General features: G+C 35.9%; 1 protein-coding gene across 8 annotated transcripts in view; it reads left to right on the top strand.

The window, feature by feature from the left end:
- The window catches only part of LOC127432445 (PH and SEC7 domain-containing protein 3-like), a 180,608-nt gene that overhangs the window by 113,122 nt on the left and 50,740 nt on the right, over positions 1-16,746 (top strand). For 7 of the 8 annotated variants that reach the window (XM_051683530.1, XM_051683529.1, XM_051683531.1 and 4 more), the window contains one exon: positions 14,124-14,167. In XM_051683530.1, coding sequence (XP_051539490.1) covers positions 14,124-14,167 — 44 coding nt within the window. Of the gene's footprint in view, positions 1-8,098; positions 8,532-14,123; positions 14,168-16,746 lie in introns of those variants that run through there. The other variant, XM_051683536.1, reaches the window with a different exon arrangement.

Below are 16,746 nucleotides of genomic sequence, written 5' to 3'. Positions count from 1 at the left end.
TATGATTATAATACATTAATACTTTTTAAAATTACTAAAGTTATCCAGCCAAAAGCAGTGAATGGTTTTATCGTTTTCTAGTTATTGTAGTTTGATTAATATTAACGGCTTACTAGAAGAGAGGCAGGTCTAATTAGGCTTAGGGCTGGGCAATTTGTCTTAAATTATATCTCGATATTTTTCAGTGTATTGACGATATTCCAAATATATCTCAATAATTATGTATTTGCTCTAAAATGGCTCAAAAGTGTTGTGTTTTTATCAGAGGAACCATCATTTAATAAAAACAGCCATTGTAGTCAAGTAGATTCAATATTTTAAAGACTTTCAATAAAAATCTAGTGAAACTTGAGCTAGTGCTGTCATGTGAACAAGGGTCTGTTCAAACTGAACGTGTTTTTGCAAAAATGCTGTTTTTCAATCGTTTTCCGTATAAATATTCTCTAGATAGATGTCTTTTGACAGCTGCGTCATGTCTCACTGTGTTTTTAGCATCTCTCACAGCAGCGCTGCATTTTTAGACACTGTGTCAAGTTAAAAAGAACTTCTTCAACTGATAAAATGTGTCTGGAGTCCCCAGCGTTCAGCTGTATTCGGTGCGTTTTGCTTTTTTAGCACGAAAATACATCTGTCTGAACGGTTACTGGAAGAAATGGTTTAGCCAGTAGTTACATGAATGCTGCTCATACTCAAGAAAATAAATTCAGTTGAAGTCAGAAGTTTACATACACTTAGGTTGAAGTAATTAAAACTAATTTTTTAACCACTCCACAGATATAATATTAGCAAACTATAGTTTTGGCAAGTTGTTTAGGATATCTACTTTGTGCATGACACAAGTAACTTTTCCAACAATTGGTTACAGACAGATTGTCTCACTTTTAATTGACTATATCACAATTCCAGTGGGTCAGAAGTTTACATACACTAAGTTAACTGTGCCAGCTTGGGAAATTCCAGAAAATGATGTCAAGCCTTTAGACAATGAGCTTCTGATAGGAGGTGTACTGAATTGGAGGTGTACCTGTGAATGTATTTTAAGGCCTACCTTCAAACTCAGTGCTTCTTTGCTTGGCATCTTGGGAAAATCAAAAGAAATCTGGAACTCCACAAGACTGGTTCATCCATGGGAGCAATTTCCAAATGCCTGAAGATACCACGTTCATCTGTACAAACAATAGTACGCAAGTATAAACACCAATGGACCACGCAGCCATCACACCGCTCAGGAAGGAAATGCATTCTGTCTCCTAGAGATGAACGTAATTTGGTACGAAAAGTGTAAATCAATCCCAGAACAACAGCGAGGGACCTTGTGAAAATGCTGGAGGAAACGGATAGACAAGTATCTATATCCACAGTAAAACGAGTCCTATATTAACAAAACCTGAAAGGCTGTTCAGCCAGGAAGAAGCCACTGCTCCAAAACCGCCATAAAAAAAGCCAGACTACAGTTTGCACATGGGGACAAAGATCTTACTTTTTGGAGAAATGTCCTCTGGTCTAATTAAACAAAAATTGAACTGTTTGGCCATAATGACCATTGTTTTGTTTGGAGGAAAAAGGGTGAGGCTTGCAAGCCGAAGAACACCATCCCAACTGGAAGCATGGGGGTTGCAGCATCATGTTGTGGGGGTGCTTTGATGCAGGAGGGACTGGTGCACTTCACAAAATAGATGGCGTCATGAGGAAGGAAAATGAAGTGGATATATTAAAGAAACATCTCAAGACATCAGCCAGGAAGTTAAAGCTTGGTCGCAAGTGGGTCTTCCAAATGGACAATGACCCCAAGCATATCTCCAAAGTTGTGGCAAAGTGGATTAAGGACAACAACGTCAAGGTATCGGAGTGGCCATCACAAAGCCCTGACCTCAATCTGATTGTGGGCAGAACTGAAAAAGCATGTGCGAACAAGGAGGCTTACAAACCTGACTCAGTTATACCAGTTCTGTCTGGAGGATTGGGCCAAAATTCCCAATTTGTGGAAGACTACCCAAAACGTTTGACCCAAGTTAAACAATTTAAAGGTAATGTTACCAAATACTAACAAAGTATATGTAAACTTATGAATGTGATGAAAGAAATAAAAGCTGAAATAAATAATTCTCTCTACTATTATTCTGACATTTCACATTCTTAAAATAAAGTAGTGATCCTAACTGACCTAAGACAGGGAATGTTTTCTATGATTAAATGTCAGGAATTGTGAAAATCTGAGTTTAAATGTATTTGGCTAAGGTGTATGTAAACTTTTGACTTCAACTGTAAATGCTTATCTCAAAGTCACCAGAATTGAATGCTTTGGTGTTGTTTTTTGCAACAACAACAAAAAAAATCTCCCGGTGGAGCATGCCCCCAGATCCCCCAGATATAAGATTTATTAGGCAGATTTCTGTGTGTACCCTCAGAGTAAATCCTGCAGGTGCCCATGTATACAATGATACATATTAGCTTAATAAAAAGCATTATTTACCTTCAAATGTTTTTACTAATACTTTTTGTGAATGAACAAGGTGTGCAAAGCTACTTTATGGACTTATTTTTGAAACCTCAGTTGAAAATTGCATAATGCTTAATTATTACTGTGGGGCATGTCAGGTTTATTATTATTATATAATGCTGAATTATCATTATTGTTCTGATTATTAGATTTGCATTATACAAAAGTAATGTATTTCTGTCCTGTTTACTTCACCTCCATCTGGGGCTTTTATTTTGACATCGAAAGTGCTGTTGTATTTACTTCAACTTCATAAGAAGCTTTTATTTTTACACCGAAAAGACTATGTTTATTAGACAGCTTACAATGTTCCGCATTTCCTGAAATGCTGTAATTTCCTCCTTTTCTGTTATTCTGTTATTGAATTTCTGCGCGAATGCTTGAACCTGCAGTATTTTGATTTTACAATGCACATGAACTGATCTGAGAGCACTGCCCTGCATGTGCACACAGATCAGCGTGTCACTGGTTTGTTCTGAATCACACACAGACCATGTTTATCTGTCTTTAAATCACATCCTTTTTTGGAATAATAATCACAAATGCCATTTTGATGTTATTTTTACTAACTGTGCAACCCTGAAGGATCGTGAAATTAGTTTACTGATGCGCTCTTTATGAAACTTAATGGCCAAATAAAAGCACATTAAAATCATCGCGATATTCACGATATTCGTCAGTTTTACATCATCAGCAAAATGATCTCGATTATATTGTTAATATTCACTAATTCGCCCTAGGCTGCATTTACACTTCAAGTCCCATATTCTGATACAAATATGCTTTTTTTGTCCTGCTGCTTATGTTAATTTTAGACATAAATGACAGTGTGTGATGTGATTAATACTTCAAGACATATTTTCACAGAAGTGTATTTTTCAGTTTACGTGCGTAACTCCACTAGCGCCCTCTGATCACATGCGCACATATACCACCTGTCATTCAGTCAAACAGTGCGGGAGAATGGAACAAAAATGGATCTTTAACATTGTCATTGTTTGTGTAGTCTCTCCCTGTCTTTTCCTTTTGGCCTGTTAACGAGATCAAGCAGTGGTTGTCTTGTGATTGATGTAATGAGCACCTCAGGCACTGAGTAAAAGATGCATCTTGTAATTTTAAGAATCGATGTTCAAATGAAGTTGCGATTAATTAGATAATTGATCAGTTCTTTGCTGCTGTTTAAATAGTCCTGGTCAAACCCTGCTCATTATAAGGATCAATATCATAGGAAACATGATTTATGTATAATGTACTATGTAAATATTAAAACTTTCAGAACTCAAAGCTTCCTCCCTTGAACACTTATTGAAACAGCAAAAATTACTCATTCAGAAATCTTAATGCTTGTGATGGCACAACCACGAGTACATGAACACGCCCACATGTACAGTACACATCACTGATGCCTATTGGGTTTTCAGAAACTCGTAAATGAGGAAGTAGGATAGATACTAAGCACCCACCGCTCTGCAGATCCTTCTGAATAATCCCAATGTTACGAACAAGCGGCTGAAGTTTATTTTGAAAAACATCCCTAGTTTTTTCAGTTGCATGAGATATATTCTTCACCCTTGATATGATACTGTACTTACAGCTCAGCACATGAAACAAGTCACATGTGAAGTAGACTTACAGTGACAGGCCTTAGACTATTGGAATAAAGTCTGGTCCAATTTACCAGACTGACAGACCGACATGTAAATAGAATGAACCACAGTTTTTGTCTACATGACTTCGGCGGGTAAATACCTCAATAATGGACTGGCATGGAAATATCTCATCGGAAAAGACTTGTGGAAATTATTTATGTAAATAATAGCACAGCTGCCTCTCTGAAAGATTGCACAACTGAAAATGAGTTTTGACTTTTCAGAATTTCTGTCCATTCAAAAGTAATGAGGAATCAATTATTTTATGTCCCAGTGTGACTAGTTCTTCCTCAGAATGTGCATTTGACTCCTAGTGAACTGATTCCATACAAAAGTGTTTGTACTGACTCCTGTAAATTGTGTTAAGCCAGCCAATCAGATTGGAGCTTGCCATTTTGACAAAGTTCCCGGCATTTTTGTGTGCAGTATGGATAAAATGATTTGTGAACATGCCCCATTGAATCTTTTGTTTGTATCACTAGAGTGCCACAACTGGTGTGTTGAAATAATTAAACCTGTCCGCTCGAGCCAAATCGCCATCATTTGCATTATTTCAGCCAGTCCTGATGTTTGTTGAGCATTAGTATGCGCTCCGAATTATTGATTTCAGCTGAAATCATACAGAGGTGTTGGATTTCTCATCAGTGATCTTTGAATTGCTGCCTGAAGCAAGAAACGTTTGAAGAACTACAATCTCTCTCATTATTCCAGAGATGTTATTATCATAAACCACCTCAAGATTATGAGGGAAAAGTCTTATTGCATTCAAAAGTGGAATCTTATACAGTTGTTTCACCAACAAACTATTATCATACAGACGCATGCTTCGAGTGCTGTGCAGTGGCGGTGTTTGGTTTTGGTTATTGTTGTGCCATCGATTTCAGATTGATCTTCCCCTTAAAGCAAATTATTGTTGGTTGTTTTACATGTCGGTCAGACAGTCTCTTCCTGTCTAAGTGGGCAGTTCTTGGCCAAAATAAACTGCATTGTGAACCAGACTTTGTTCTAATAGTCAAAAGTCTGGCTCTGTGAAACTGCTCTGTATTTGACTTCATGCTTCATGAATGATCTGTGGATCCAAGCAGAAGTTGTTTGGTAATGCTGCATTGCATATTCATATACAAGTGTACTTTTTTTTTTTTTTTTTTTTTTTTTGCTTTAATGTGCTGACAGCATGCTGTGCTTTAGCTGTTAGCCTTTTACTGTCTCCAATATTGGCACATTGTCAGATTTCGCCCTCCTAGTGGCAGTTATGATGAACTTTCAATTTGCCTGCTATGAATTGTATTCATTGCAAGGGAGAAGGTATGAAGCTTTGAAGAAAGTTAGAAAGGTTGTTGGCTTTGTGAGTTTGTTTTTGTGGTTTTCTACCAAACCTTAGAATGACATTATTATATGTGCTATTTGAGTAGATGGATGAATTCAGTTAAATTCATAATCAATATTCACTCAGTATTTCTTCTTCTTTTAATTTAATCTCACATTCAGTTACAAATGCCTTTTGTGATATAGTTGCAGTAAATGATCATTTCTGACTCATAACCATCCGATCTGTTAATGTAGCAGGCATTCAGAATAAAGTTAAGGACACGAGCCATTCATATTTCACACTTCGTGCTTTGAATGAATATGTAATATCTGGTTGGTGGTCACATATTATCTAGTCGCACGAGTTGAAATATTTCAATGCATTCTAAAGCTCAAACCAGATCTGGAAATTCTGCATCCTCAGATGGTCTGAACTCTACGCAGCCCCCGTGTGACTCTACGTTGTAAATGACAGACTTCTGGTCTATCGTTTGTCAGATGCAATGTAAAGATGGCTTTAAACAGTTTGCACAGTAAAACTCTTTCAGAGAAGTCGTGTCTGCAGCCAAACACGTTCAGATTTTCCTGATTCCTTATGACATGCTGTATGATTCAACATACTGTGAAAGTTTCAGAACTCAAAACTTGTTTGCCAGTCCAAAAAGAGCATTTAATGTTTACTCTGTGCAACGAAATGTTTTTTTTTTTTAAATCAGCAACATCGTAACGTCTGGATGTGGTGTTTATTTGAATATCCCCACCTTCACAACACATGTAATCGTTGCGGTGAAAGAGAGAGTGATTGAGATACTCCAACACTGAAAGTGATAATATTGTAACTGTAGTTTGCTTTTAACCAACTAAAACATTAGGATGTTGAGGAAGGTACCCAGACGTTGTGGTTGTGGACAAAATGCATCTCTGCATAGACTTTTAAAGGATCCCAGCATTAGGAATGTGGCTTAAATTTATTTCAACAAAGTTTCTGGGACTATACATTTGCTCTGTACATTTCTCTATGGATTCTATTGAGAAACAGTATGATTCAGGCTTTGCAATGAAACTTAAATTGAAAGGATGGATGCGTTGGAGCCGTGTAATTTATATAGGACAGTAATGCTGGTGAGTGACAAATTTAATGCTGCTGTTTCTGTCTGTATTTTTTCGATGTGAGGAATTGTGTAGTCAGCTGTTTTTATGGCAAATAAACCATGATCATGACTCAAACGCTTTTTTATTTTATTTTTATTTTATTTCACAGTGATCCAAAAAGCAGGAAAGATAACTCGCAATACACAAATGAGCGGTCTGATACGTCTTAATCCCCGCTAGATGGCGCCATTGACCAATCAGAGTGAAGTATTCCTGAGACCTGTGTTATAAATAGCATTATTTTATAAAAAAAGTTGTATGCCTAATAATATAAGTATTGGGGAGCAACAGTGTGCCGACTTTTTTCAGTTGTCTATTGTTATTCAGTCAAACAATTCTAGTAGTGTGATTGCGAGCTTCACATTGATATAGCTATCAATGATTGCCTAGACTGCATGCTTTCAAGGGATTTTGTAAATAGCTTGCATATTTTCTTTCATTCTTGGAAAAAAAAAACTGTTCTACAATTGTTATGGTGGGGGCGTTTATTTTTATATGTTAGCCAATCATAGCACAGTGGGCATGTACTGTAAAAAGATTGTTTTTTTCGATGCATCACGACCTTAATTTCATCAGTTGTTGATCAAAAACAACAAAAAAGAAACATTCAAATCTAATCATGCATAGCACAGATGAGATATAGCCATTCAAATCTCTCTCGTTAACATTCGCTCATTTACAGACGCTCTTTACACTTTACAGTGTTTTAGCACACGTTCTACAAATCAACGTAAATACTTGTAAATAGTACAAATCATGTAATTAAACAATAAATGTGTAACAAAAATCTAAATCAAATCGGGAAATCTGTATCAAAACCCATCCCTAATATTGAAGTCTTAAAGGGGTAGTACACAGAAACAGAGTGCCAGAGACAGGGTGGAAAAGGTCATTTAATACTATATTATGACAATTTTTGTGCAAAAAAACATTATAAGTGAACTTTAAGAAGAAGAGGAAAAAAAAGCATGACATGACCCCTTTAAGCGTCCTGCATGAGCATTGTGTTAAAAGTTCAAAGTTAGTACAACTTTTTTTTTTTTAAATGCGACTTGTGCGTTTTGTTTCGTTCCGTTGTGCTCGCTCTAACTGTTTTTGAACACAAGAACATGTTTTATATAAGCTCTCACCAAGAAACCTTTTTAGTAGGGGTCAGGTGAACCTGAAACCAGCCTTATATTTTACAGGGCTGGTTATACAGCAACCGATTAGTCGCTTAGGTAACTAGTTGATTTTGAAAATATTTTGTTTTGGATGTTGCTTGCTTTGGCTAGTGCTGGTTATCTCCTGGTTAACATCCTCTGATGTTAATGACCAGACCACAGCCTTGAGGTGCTGGGCAGCTCACATCAGCTGTTTGAAATATAAATGAATCCATCTCAACATTGGCTCACTTCAGAAGGGGAGGAGCTTGTTTTCTCTCTCTCTCTCTCTCTCTCTCTGTCTCTCTCTCTCTCCCTCTGACTCCTCCAGTCAGTGACGTGTTGCTTCCAGGGAAACTCTCTCTCTGTATCCAAACACTCATCGAGGGATGTGTGAGAGACCCGTACCACTCATGTCTTGAAGGCAGGCAGATATTTCTGCAGAGCTCTGTTCGCTTACTTATTCACTTTCACTCGTTTCCTGTCTTCTGGCCTGCTGCCTCATCTCTACGCGTCCCTCCTGTCGGGCAGAGAAATCCGTGGGCTCACTGCCACGCTCGTTCTCCTCTCTCGTGCCGTGTGCATGTGAACAGGCTTTAATTGGTCATTATGATTGGGGTAAACAGCGTTCAGGGGACCGGTAAGGTCCGCATGCGGGCCAGCGGCTCCGTCAAGTACGGCCGCGAGGAGTCGCTCAGGCGTCAGCCGCAGCATCGCTCCAAGTCCCTCAAAGTGTCCAATTCTGCTGAATTCAACACGGGACCACCCAAAAAGGACAAGGTAAAATCTGTGTTTGTGTGCCAGGAATGGACATTATTTTTGTGTTTTATTGTTTGTTTGTTTTTTGCTTCTTTACAATAATTCCTGGCATCGGTGCTGAAAAGACCAGCTTAGACCAGCATGAATTTCCGTGATGGTCCAAGTTGGTTTTGCTAGACAAGCTTTGCCATGTTATTCAGCAGCTGAAAAAATGCAGATTTTTCTGATAAAGCTGGTTTACAAAGGGAGCAAATCAGCATCCAAAACACAACATAGACTGGTGACCAACACTAGTCTTTTCAGCAGGGATTAGTGGACTGGACTAGTGGATTTTAAGCTGTAACACTGTTTATTGACGATGTCATACGGCTGTTATTTCAGCATGTTATCTAAAGCACAAGAGTAAATAACTAGTGCAGCTTGTATAATGCGTTTGTGCCTGCAGCAGTGGGCGCAATAATGGCACTCACCAAATGCTGCATTTCCCACCGGATTGCTGTGTCTTTACACTGGATTTATGTGTGGAGCTGAAGCTGACGGGCAGCCGTTTGCCTTTTAAAGTGATGGATGCTTTCAAGACGCCTTTTTTGTAATTTGTACCAGTAATTGAATGAGATGCATGGTGTTGTTAATATCAGTTATTGTGATGGTATTAATGTGTCACCTTGACCCGAGTTAGCAGCGTCTCTGTGGTTGATTTATAATTCACAGACAGCGTTTATGGCAGTTTTGTCCTATCCAGTGTAACTCAGTCTCTCTCACATTCACACCATGTGTTTGCTGTTAACAGAGTCAGTGTAATGTGTGGGTGCTGCCGGTGGTGAACATGCCTTTTATGTGTTTCTACACCTATTAACGTTTGCACTTCACTTTTGATTAAGCTAATCAAATGTTTTACTTAGACTTTACAGAGAAAATGCATATAGGTAAAATTACCAACTGTTAACAGGTTTTTTTTTGCTGATTGATTAGAAGTTTTATAAAGGATGAAATATGATTATTGACTGTACACCATAGCGTCAAACATACAGCCAAAACATCATATAGATTGGAAAGGTCTCAAATGCAGTACAACAAACATTGTTTCACTCACAGACCAAAAATATATTAAGTAGAGTTGCAAATTTTAAGAGATTTTCTCAATCGAAAATCGTTAACAATTATAAATGAAAATCGATGAATCATTAACAGTTACAGTAATAAAATATTAGTGGTTAACAGCATGAAACTCAGAAAATACAAGACGCATATTTTTCTTCTATCAAAGCTTTATTTATACAAAGAGTTATTCGTGCTAATTCACTTGAAAACGTCAACATCAGAAAAAAATTCCTTTAGAAAACGTGAAAACATGAAACTGCCACCAAAGTAAGTATGTGGATGCAGCCTTCTGTTTAAAATATAATTTAAATAGATACACTTCAGAAATGCAAGTATTTTCCTCTTAACATATTTGTAGTTCAGTGTATTTTTTTTATACATTCAGGCTGTTTAAATTAATTTACAAGAATTTACTTTTAATGTATTACTATTAATAATAAGTTGTATAAAAGACAAAGGTTTGAGTTTGTTAAAACTTCACGTTGTAGATTGTGGGATATGTGAGTACAGTAAATACATGCCTCTACACTGGTGAGATTTCAGGTGAGAACTGACGTGATTGACGCTGAGGATGACACAGGTCTGCTTGTTGTCCTTTAACACATCAATATCGTGGTTTATGCAGTAAATATAATGTTGATCTACAGAGAAACGCTCCATGATTAGCAAGGAAGTGAAAGATGCAAGTGTGTTTTTTATTCTGTGTTGCTGGCATGATGTGACATGCAACATGCAAGCGGCAGTGTGCCCTCTAGCAGCGGATGACAGTGTTTTGTCTATCCGCTGGCATGATCTCTGAACATATTTATGCTGAAATTGATTCGATAAATTTAATTGATCAAATTATTAACGACGCATTACCGATTATCGATTATTTATTAACATCCCTATTATTGAGTAAAAGCCCCAAGAGAAAAGCACAGAGTTTCTAAGTTGTAAACTGATGTGCCTTTTTGTCGCATTTCAAATGTAACCTAATGAAACATAAGCAGAATATAAAAATAGCACATGCTCCCGATTAAAATTAGCCCAAATACAATGTGATATGATGCATTGACCTTAATCTTAGAAAAAGTTTTATGCAACCTCTTTTCATCATCCTAGGGGACCGTCTCTGGTTACAAAGGTGCATGGTTACAGTTACAGAGGTGCATGTCAGGCTACGGCGTAAGTTCGACACAGAAGCGTAAATTGGCCTTAAACCTATTAGAGGTCGTCCGATAGTGGATTTTGCTGGATTTTAGATATTGATAACTAAGGTAGTGGAAAAGGCAGATAACTGATTAATCATCTGATTGTTTTGTTTTTTAATCGATTTATAGAATGTTAAATAATTTTCATAGTCTTTTCTTACTATGACAGGCACAGACATTGAGGCTACAAGAATGCAAAATGAATACAATCCCAGGTGCAGTTTATTGAACCAAAATCCCAATAATAACCAGAAAAAAAAAAATTATAATTGGTGCATAGTACAGGTCTTTTAACTATAAACAAGTCCATATATACAAGAGACTAATTTAGAAATGACAGATCTTGGCTTAGTCACAATGACATATAAATAATTATTTACCAGATTAAGCTTGTTATATCTTACGTGTTCATCAGATGAAATGTTTTGTATATGTGCATTTCACAAGATTAAGTTAAATGAGAAAAAAGGTTTAGCCTATTATTATTAACAAGATATGAAGTTGGAGACACAATGTATGTGCTGACAGGGCACATTTCCATATAGCCGTTTTGTTTCTTTGCATACCCTTGCTTCGATTTAGAATGCTTGATTATCTAATAAATTATTATCTAATCAATTATTTGTCAATAATAAAAAGGTTAAGATACAACAAACCTCCACATGATTGTTTTTATTTTACCTCTAGAGGCCACTGTTATACTGAAGAATTTAAGCCGAGTAACAGGGACATAACCCCCCCCCCCCACTATAATTGTCCCTGAATATTAAACTGGAATAGGAGAAATTATTTTAACATCTAAAACACTACACATTTGACCAAATGAAACTTGGATGCTTTCTTGTCCAAAGTGCCTAACAGTACCCTGACCCTTTAACCTTTCATATGAATAATCATATCAAATAATCATTATCTGTCATTTTAATAAACTTTGTTGTACATTTTCAGTCATGCTCCATGTTTGTCTGTCAGCAAAATTAGGTAACACTTGGTATTTTAACATGACACAGATATCACAAGAATTTCTCTTTTAGTCTCATCAAACGCTGTGTTGTGGGTTATTGGCTTCTTTTTATTCTGCTCTCACAATCCAAGAATGACCAGATCTGATCAACTAATTTAGTGAGCAGTATTTAAAGAATTATTCTACTGGCCTGTACTTACAATCTCTCACGTTTCTCCTTAAATCCTCACTCGTGTGTCTCTCCTGGGTTAGTTTTTTTTAAATCTCAAATTTCTTTACTTTTCACACCCTATTAGCATCAGATTCAGTGAGAATGGTTCTAAAGTAGAGAAAAGCAATAGATTCATTTTTAAAATGTTTGGTTAACGCAACCTCTGGATTCAATGACAGAAATCAGAAAACACATAATTGTGTTGCAGAAAGCAAATGTACAGGCTGTGACCCATCATGTGTCATCTAACAGCTTCATGTAACATCAGTTGTTGTGTTTTTAGTGCCATGAGATAGTGTGAAGAGAAAAAAGCTGCCTGACTGCCTGCTGAGGTTCACGTCAGTGTTACGGCCAGATTACATCATATAAAATATATATCTCAGTATGAAAACAGGTAAAGTGGGACACTTTCTGTTTTGACATGGCACTTGTTTGAACCTCCTGAGACCTGAGCGTGACTGCTGTGTGCATTTTCCATTTCCCTTTTTGATTTGTAACTAGTAGCACCTAATAAACAAGTAAAAATAAAATAAATAAACACTTTTCTAGAGAAAATAGTTTCCCTAAAATTTTTTGTGCACATATGTGGACAGTGGGACTAAGTTGTGAAATTTTAAATAATACTAAGCTATAAAAAAACAATTCATCAAATTGTTTATTATGTTTCCAGGAGTGTTGGTTATTCATGTTTTTGAGACATTACAGACATATAAAGCTGAATTAATAATTTTTATTCAAAATAATAGCCAGCATCTTCTATTCACTGCCAACCATGTTCAAATAAAGTAGTAAAGTATTATATATTCTGAATCTATGTACTGATTATTATCATCGCCCCATGTCTGTCAAACATGTGGAGCGGTCCAAACATCATCTGCAGCCTGAAACTGAACTTTTGATCAGACTGAATGCACTTAGCTGCACAGAAAGATATAGGATGCACCCTTGCTCCCTATTTAGTGAATGACTTAACCTCCAGTGTGCTGTCTGTCTGCACTGGTCTCAGAACAGTTAGAAATGCACCTTATTTTCATCCTAACTCCATATGAAACCTCTGAAAGCAACATTATTCAACTTCTGCATGAATTTATTTATTCTCAGTGTGAAAATGCACAGTAAATATACAGGAATGCATTTACTAATGTTAATGAATAGAACCGTATTGTACAGCGATAACAAAATAAATATAAATTAAATATAACAACATTTAGATTCAAATGAAGTGAAATGACCCACAGATGTGTTATAGTTGAAAATTATTCAAAATGTTTTTTCAACTTTTGAAAAATGTTTATCAGCGTGCTGATGCGTGAAAAATGAATGGATTTTTTAAAGCAGCATATCAAACGAAACTAGAGACGATACTTTTTATAAACCAAACAGGTTTCAATCAAAAAACTTAGAGGTTTTGTCAAAAATACAATGTCCACACATGTGGACGTGGGGGACGTTTTTAGGAATGGAAGAATATTGATAGATGATTAAATTTAAATGTCCCACGTTTTCTGTATTCACTCGTTTACTGCTGTCATTTGAGTCCTGCATGGATGCACAGGATGAATTATTTAGGGCATTTTGCAATTCAAATGCAGTTTGCATGTTTGCCATCTGTTCTGCAGTTTGAAGCTGAATGGAGTATGCATTCTGAAATTCAAGCTAACAAATCGATTTGTTGTTTTTCTGCAGCATTTTGATTCTCCGTGTGACCTTTTTACTCTACACTTAGTGCTCATTAGGAAAATCTGTGCATGCATTTGCATAAAACGTGCAAATAAATAGTGTGACATTTTCACAATGAATCTTGACTGATTGCACTGAACGAGAAAGATCTGTTAGTGTCTAGAGGAGACAGTTTTTCATTACAACACATGCTTTAAAGATAAATGACTTGATGTGATATTGATTGTGACTTAATAATATAAATTTTAAATGGAAGATGACAAGCTCATACAGTATCTGATCAGTTTTACACAAGGATGCAATATTGCAGTTACACAGATAACATTTACCATGAGACAAATCTCTCGTTTTTAGAATAGTTAAATTAATGTTGTTTTTCTCTCCTGGTGAATATGAATACATATCAAATTGAAAATGTATACTGTACTAATTCTTTATGTCTTTGTACTTTTTTCACCTTGCAGTCATTGTATAACTCCATCAAGAATGAGAAGCTGGAATGGGCCGTGTGAGTATTTACATAGTATTTACATTAAATTTTGTGTCATCTTTACAAGGTGTGAAAAAATAAGTAGTTTCATCATCATTAGCTTTGGCTACAACACAAATACACAGTAAATACACAGCATTCATATTTCAAATGATCAACTTATGTCCAAACAGTGCATGTGATAGCTTGACTTTGAATCAAATAATGCCAGTGATTAGATTGGTGGCATTTGAGACATGAGCTGTAATTCTGATGCTGACAACAGGACATTAGACTGACAGTGTGTCTCATTGATAACAGTTATAGAGAGAGAAACAGTGTGCCAAATTACAGCAAGACCTCGCCAACTCTCTGAACCAACCCGCTAACCACATCTGATTCCAACACTTGTAAACCTGAATCTTGTACTGGAACATGTTGTGTGGTTATTTGCAGATTAAGTAGTACACGGATGTCATGTTTGAATATATTCTGTCCACAATTACATTATTAAATGTGACAAAAAAGACTACATAAATAGTACTGATTAAAAGATGGAAAATTCAACAAAGATTTTTCCAGCCAAATCTAGTCAAAAAGAAATGTTCTTTTACAGTAGGTGGATTGTAAAGATTCTTCTTCATGTTCAGACCTTGTTCTCTCTTCTTCAGCCCAGTAATGTATATATAAAAATAAAATAAATAGCTAAATAAACATCAGTACTGTTTAGTATCAGTCAAATGTTGACCATTAAAATAAAGAATAATAAAAATAAAATAAATAGCTAAATAAACATCAGTACTGTTTAGTATCAGTCAAATGTTGACCATTAAAATAAAGAATAAGTAAAAATAAAATAAATAGCTAAATAAACATCAGTACTGTTTAGAATCAGTCAAATGCTGACCAGTTATTGGCAGGTTGTAAAACAAGAAGCATTTACATCTGCCGAGACAAGAGATAAACAGCGGCAGCGGTGTTACACCGCATTCTGCTATACATGTTCAGGGGAAACTTTCAACAGTGGAAAACCAGGCTTTTAAATATTAAATTTTATAAATGCAATGACTGGAATTGTTTGGTTGAAGGGGGTACCAAACTGTGAATCCTAAACAAAACAGTTTGGTGAATACATGTTTACACATTAACTTCCACTCAGCTGACAAGGTATGAAAGTAGCTACGTGGTTAGCTATAAGTTCGTATAAAAGCGTAGCGTGAAATCAACACTCAACAGACACATTCCACCACCGCACTGTTGTCTGTTGAGCTGCAAAAAGATGCTCTGATGTTTACCTTTCAGTCTGCCTCATTACTTACTGCACTGGCTAACAGCACACAGATATGTGTGACATGGTTGTCAGGGACAGGGTTAACGTTATATTAGTTATATTGAAAAGGGAAAATGATGGGGTCATTGTTTATTAACTTTCCAGTATGTATTTCACAAACTAGTTAGCAACTTACTGTGAAGACACCGCTTAACACCGCACCGCTTAACTCCGCCCTGTCTGCAGAGCCACCGTCAGCTCAGCAGTCGGAGCGCACTCTGCTGGACAAACTACGTAATAACACCAATTCTAAAGCATTGTTTTCTGCATTATATGTTCTGAAAAAAAGTTTTCATATCTGCGTATATCGGTAAATATATACGCCGATACCGATATATCGGTGAAAGGCTAATATCGGCCGATAATATTGCACTACATACTGTATATAAAGATTTTTTTAGGTCTGTTGTTTATTATAAAAATAAACATTTGAAACAGTTGTTGAGATGTTTAAGATACACATTTTTAGTAATTGAACTTCAGAATGCAAATTGTCTCCAGTGTTAATCTCGTCACTTTACAACTGTTTTACAAACAAGTTAATTACCTCACTCAAATGCATCCTATATGTTCATGAGATTGATAACTGTATCCACAACTTATATAATATTAAAATTTATATCTGCACAGACAAAGAAGCAAAAGAACTGGTTAACTTAACTAAGTTACTTGCTAGTCATATTGTCTAACTGTAAGCGTTGTGAATACACCGTTTCCGCAAAAAAAAAAAAAAACAACAACGCCGCACGCAATGCAATATCCTCAACTGGCTAAAAACGTAAAAATAATAGCAGTCTCTAAAGCATGAAGAGTTCAGGATACAGTTACTCAAAGTAGCTAATACTTATATAATTATATTATTTCAGGAGACTTATTTGTATTTTGTATGCATCATTATATGTTTGATACATGTTAAAGTAAATATATGTTTAAAGGCCTTCATTGATGTAGAATTAGAATATTTTGTCTGTTACATTTTGACATGTTTTTGTCTTTTTGGACATTATCATCAAATAAAATTGCGTTTTATTTTCGTTGACTAAAATTCTATGCCATTTTAGTCAGAGTTATTAATGAATATGACATGACAAAATATTGACTTATTTTAAAGGACATTTTTGTCAAAAGTCAAGTCAAACTTTATAAATAAAATAATTAAAATGATAATAAGAATATAAAAAGTTAAACAAAGTACATTATTAAATAGATGAAAATAATTAGAAAAGGGCAATATCAGGTAAACTGTTCCAGAGCTAAGGAGCAGCAATAGAAAACGTCCGATCGCCTT

This window comes from Myxocyprinus asiaticus, chromosome 42 (assembly GCF_019703515.2).
Source record: "Myxocyprinus asiaticus isolate MX2 ecotype Aquarium Trade chromosome 42, UBuf_Myxa_2, whole genome shotgun sequence".
NCBI lineage: Eukaryota > Metazoa > Chordata > Actinopteri > Cypriniformes > Catostomidae > Myxocyprinus > Myxocyprinus asiaticus.
Note: the sequence above shows the minus strand (reverse complement) of the source record. Positions and strands in the feature narration are given on the sequence as shown.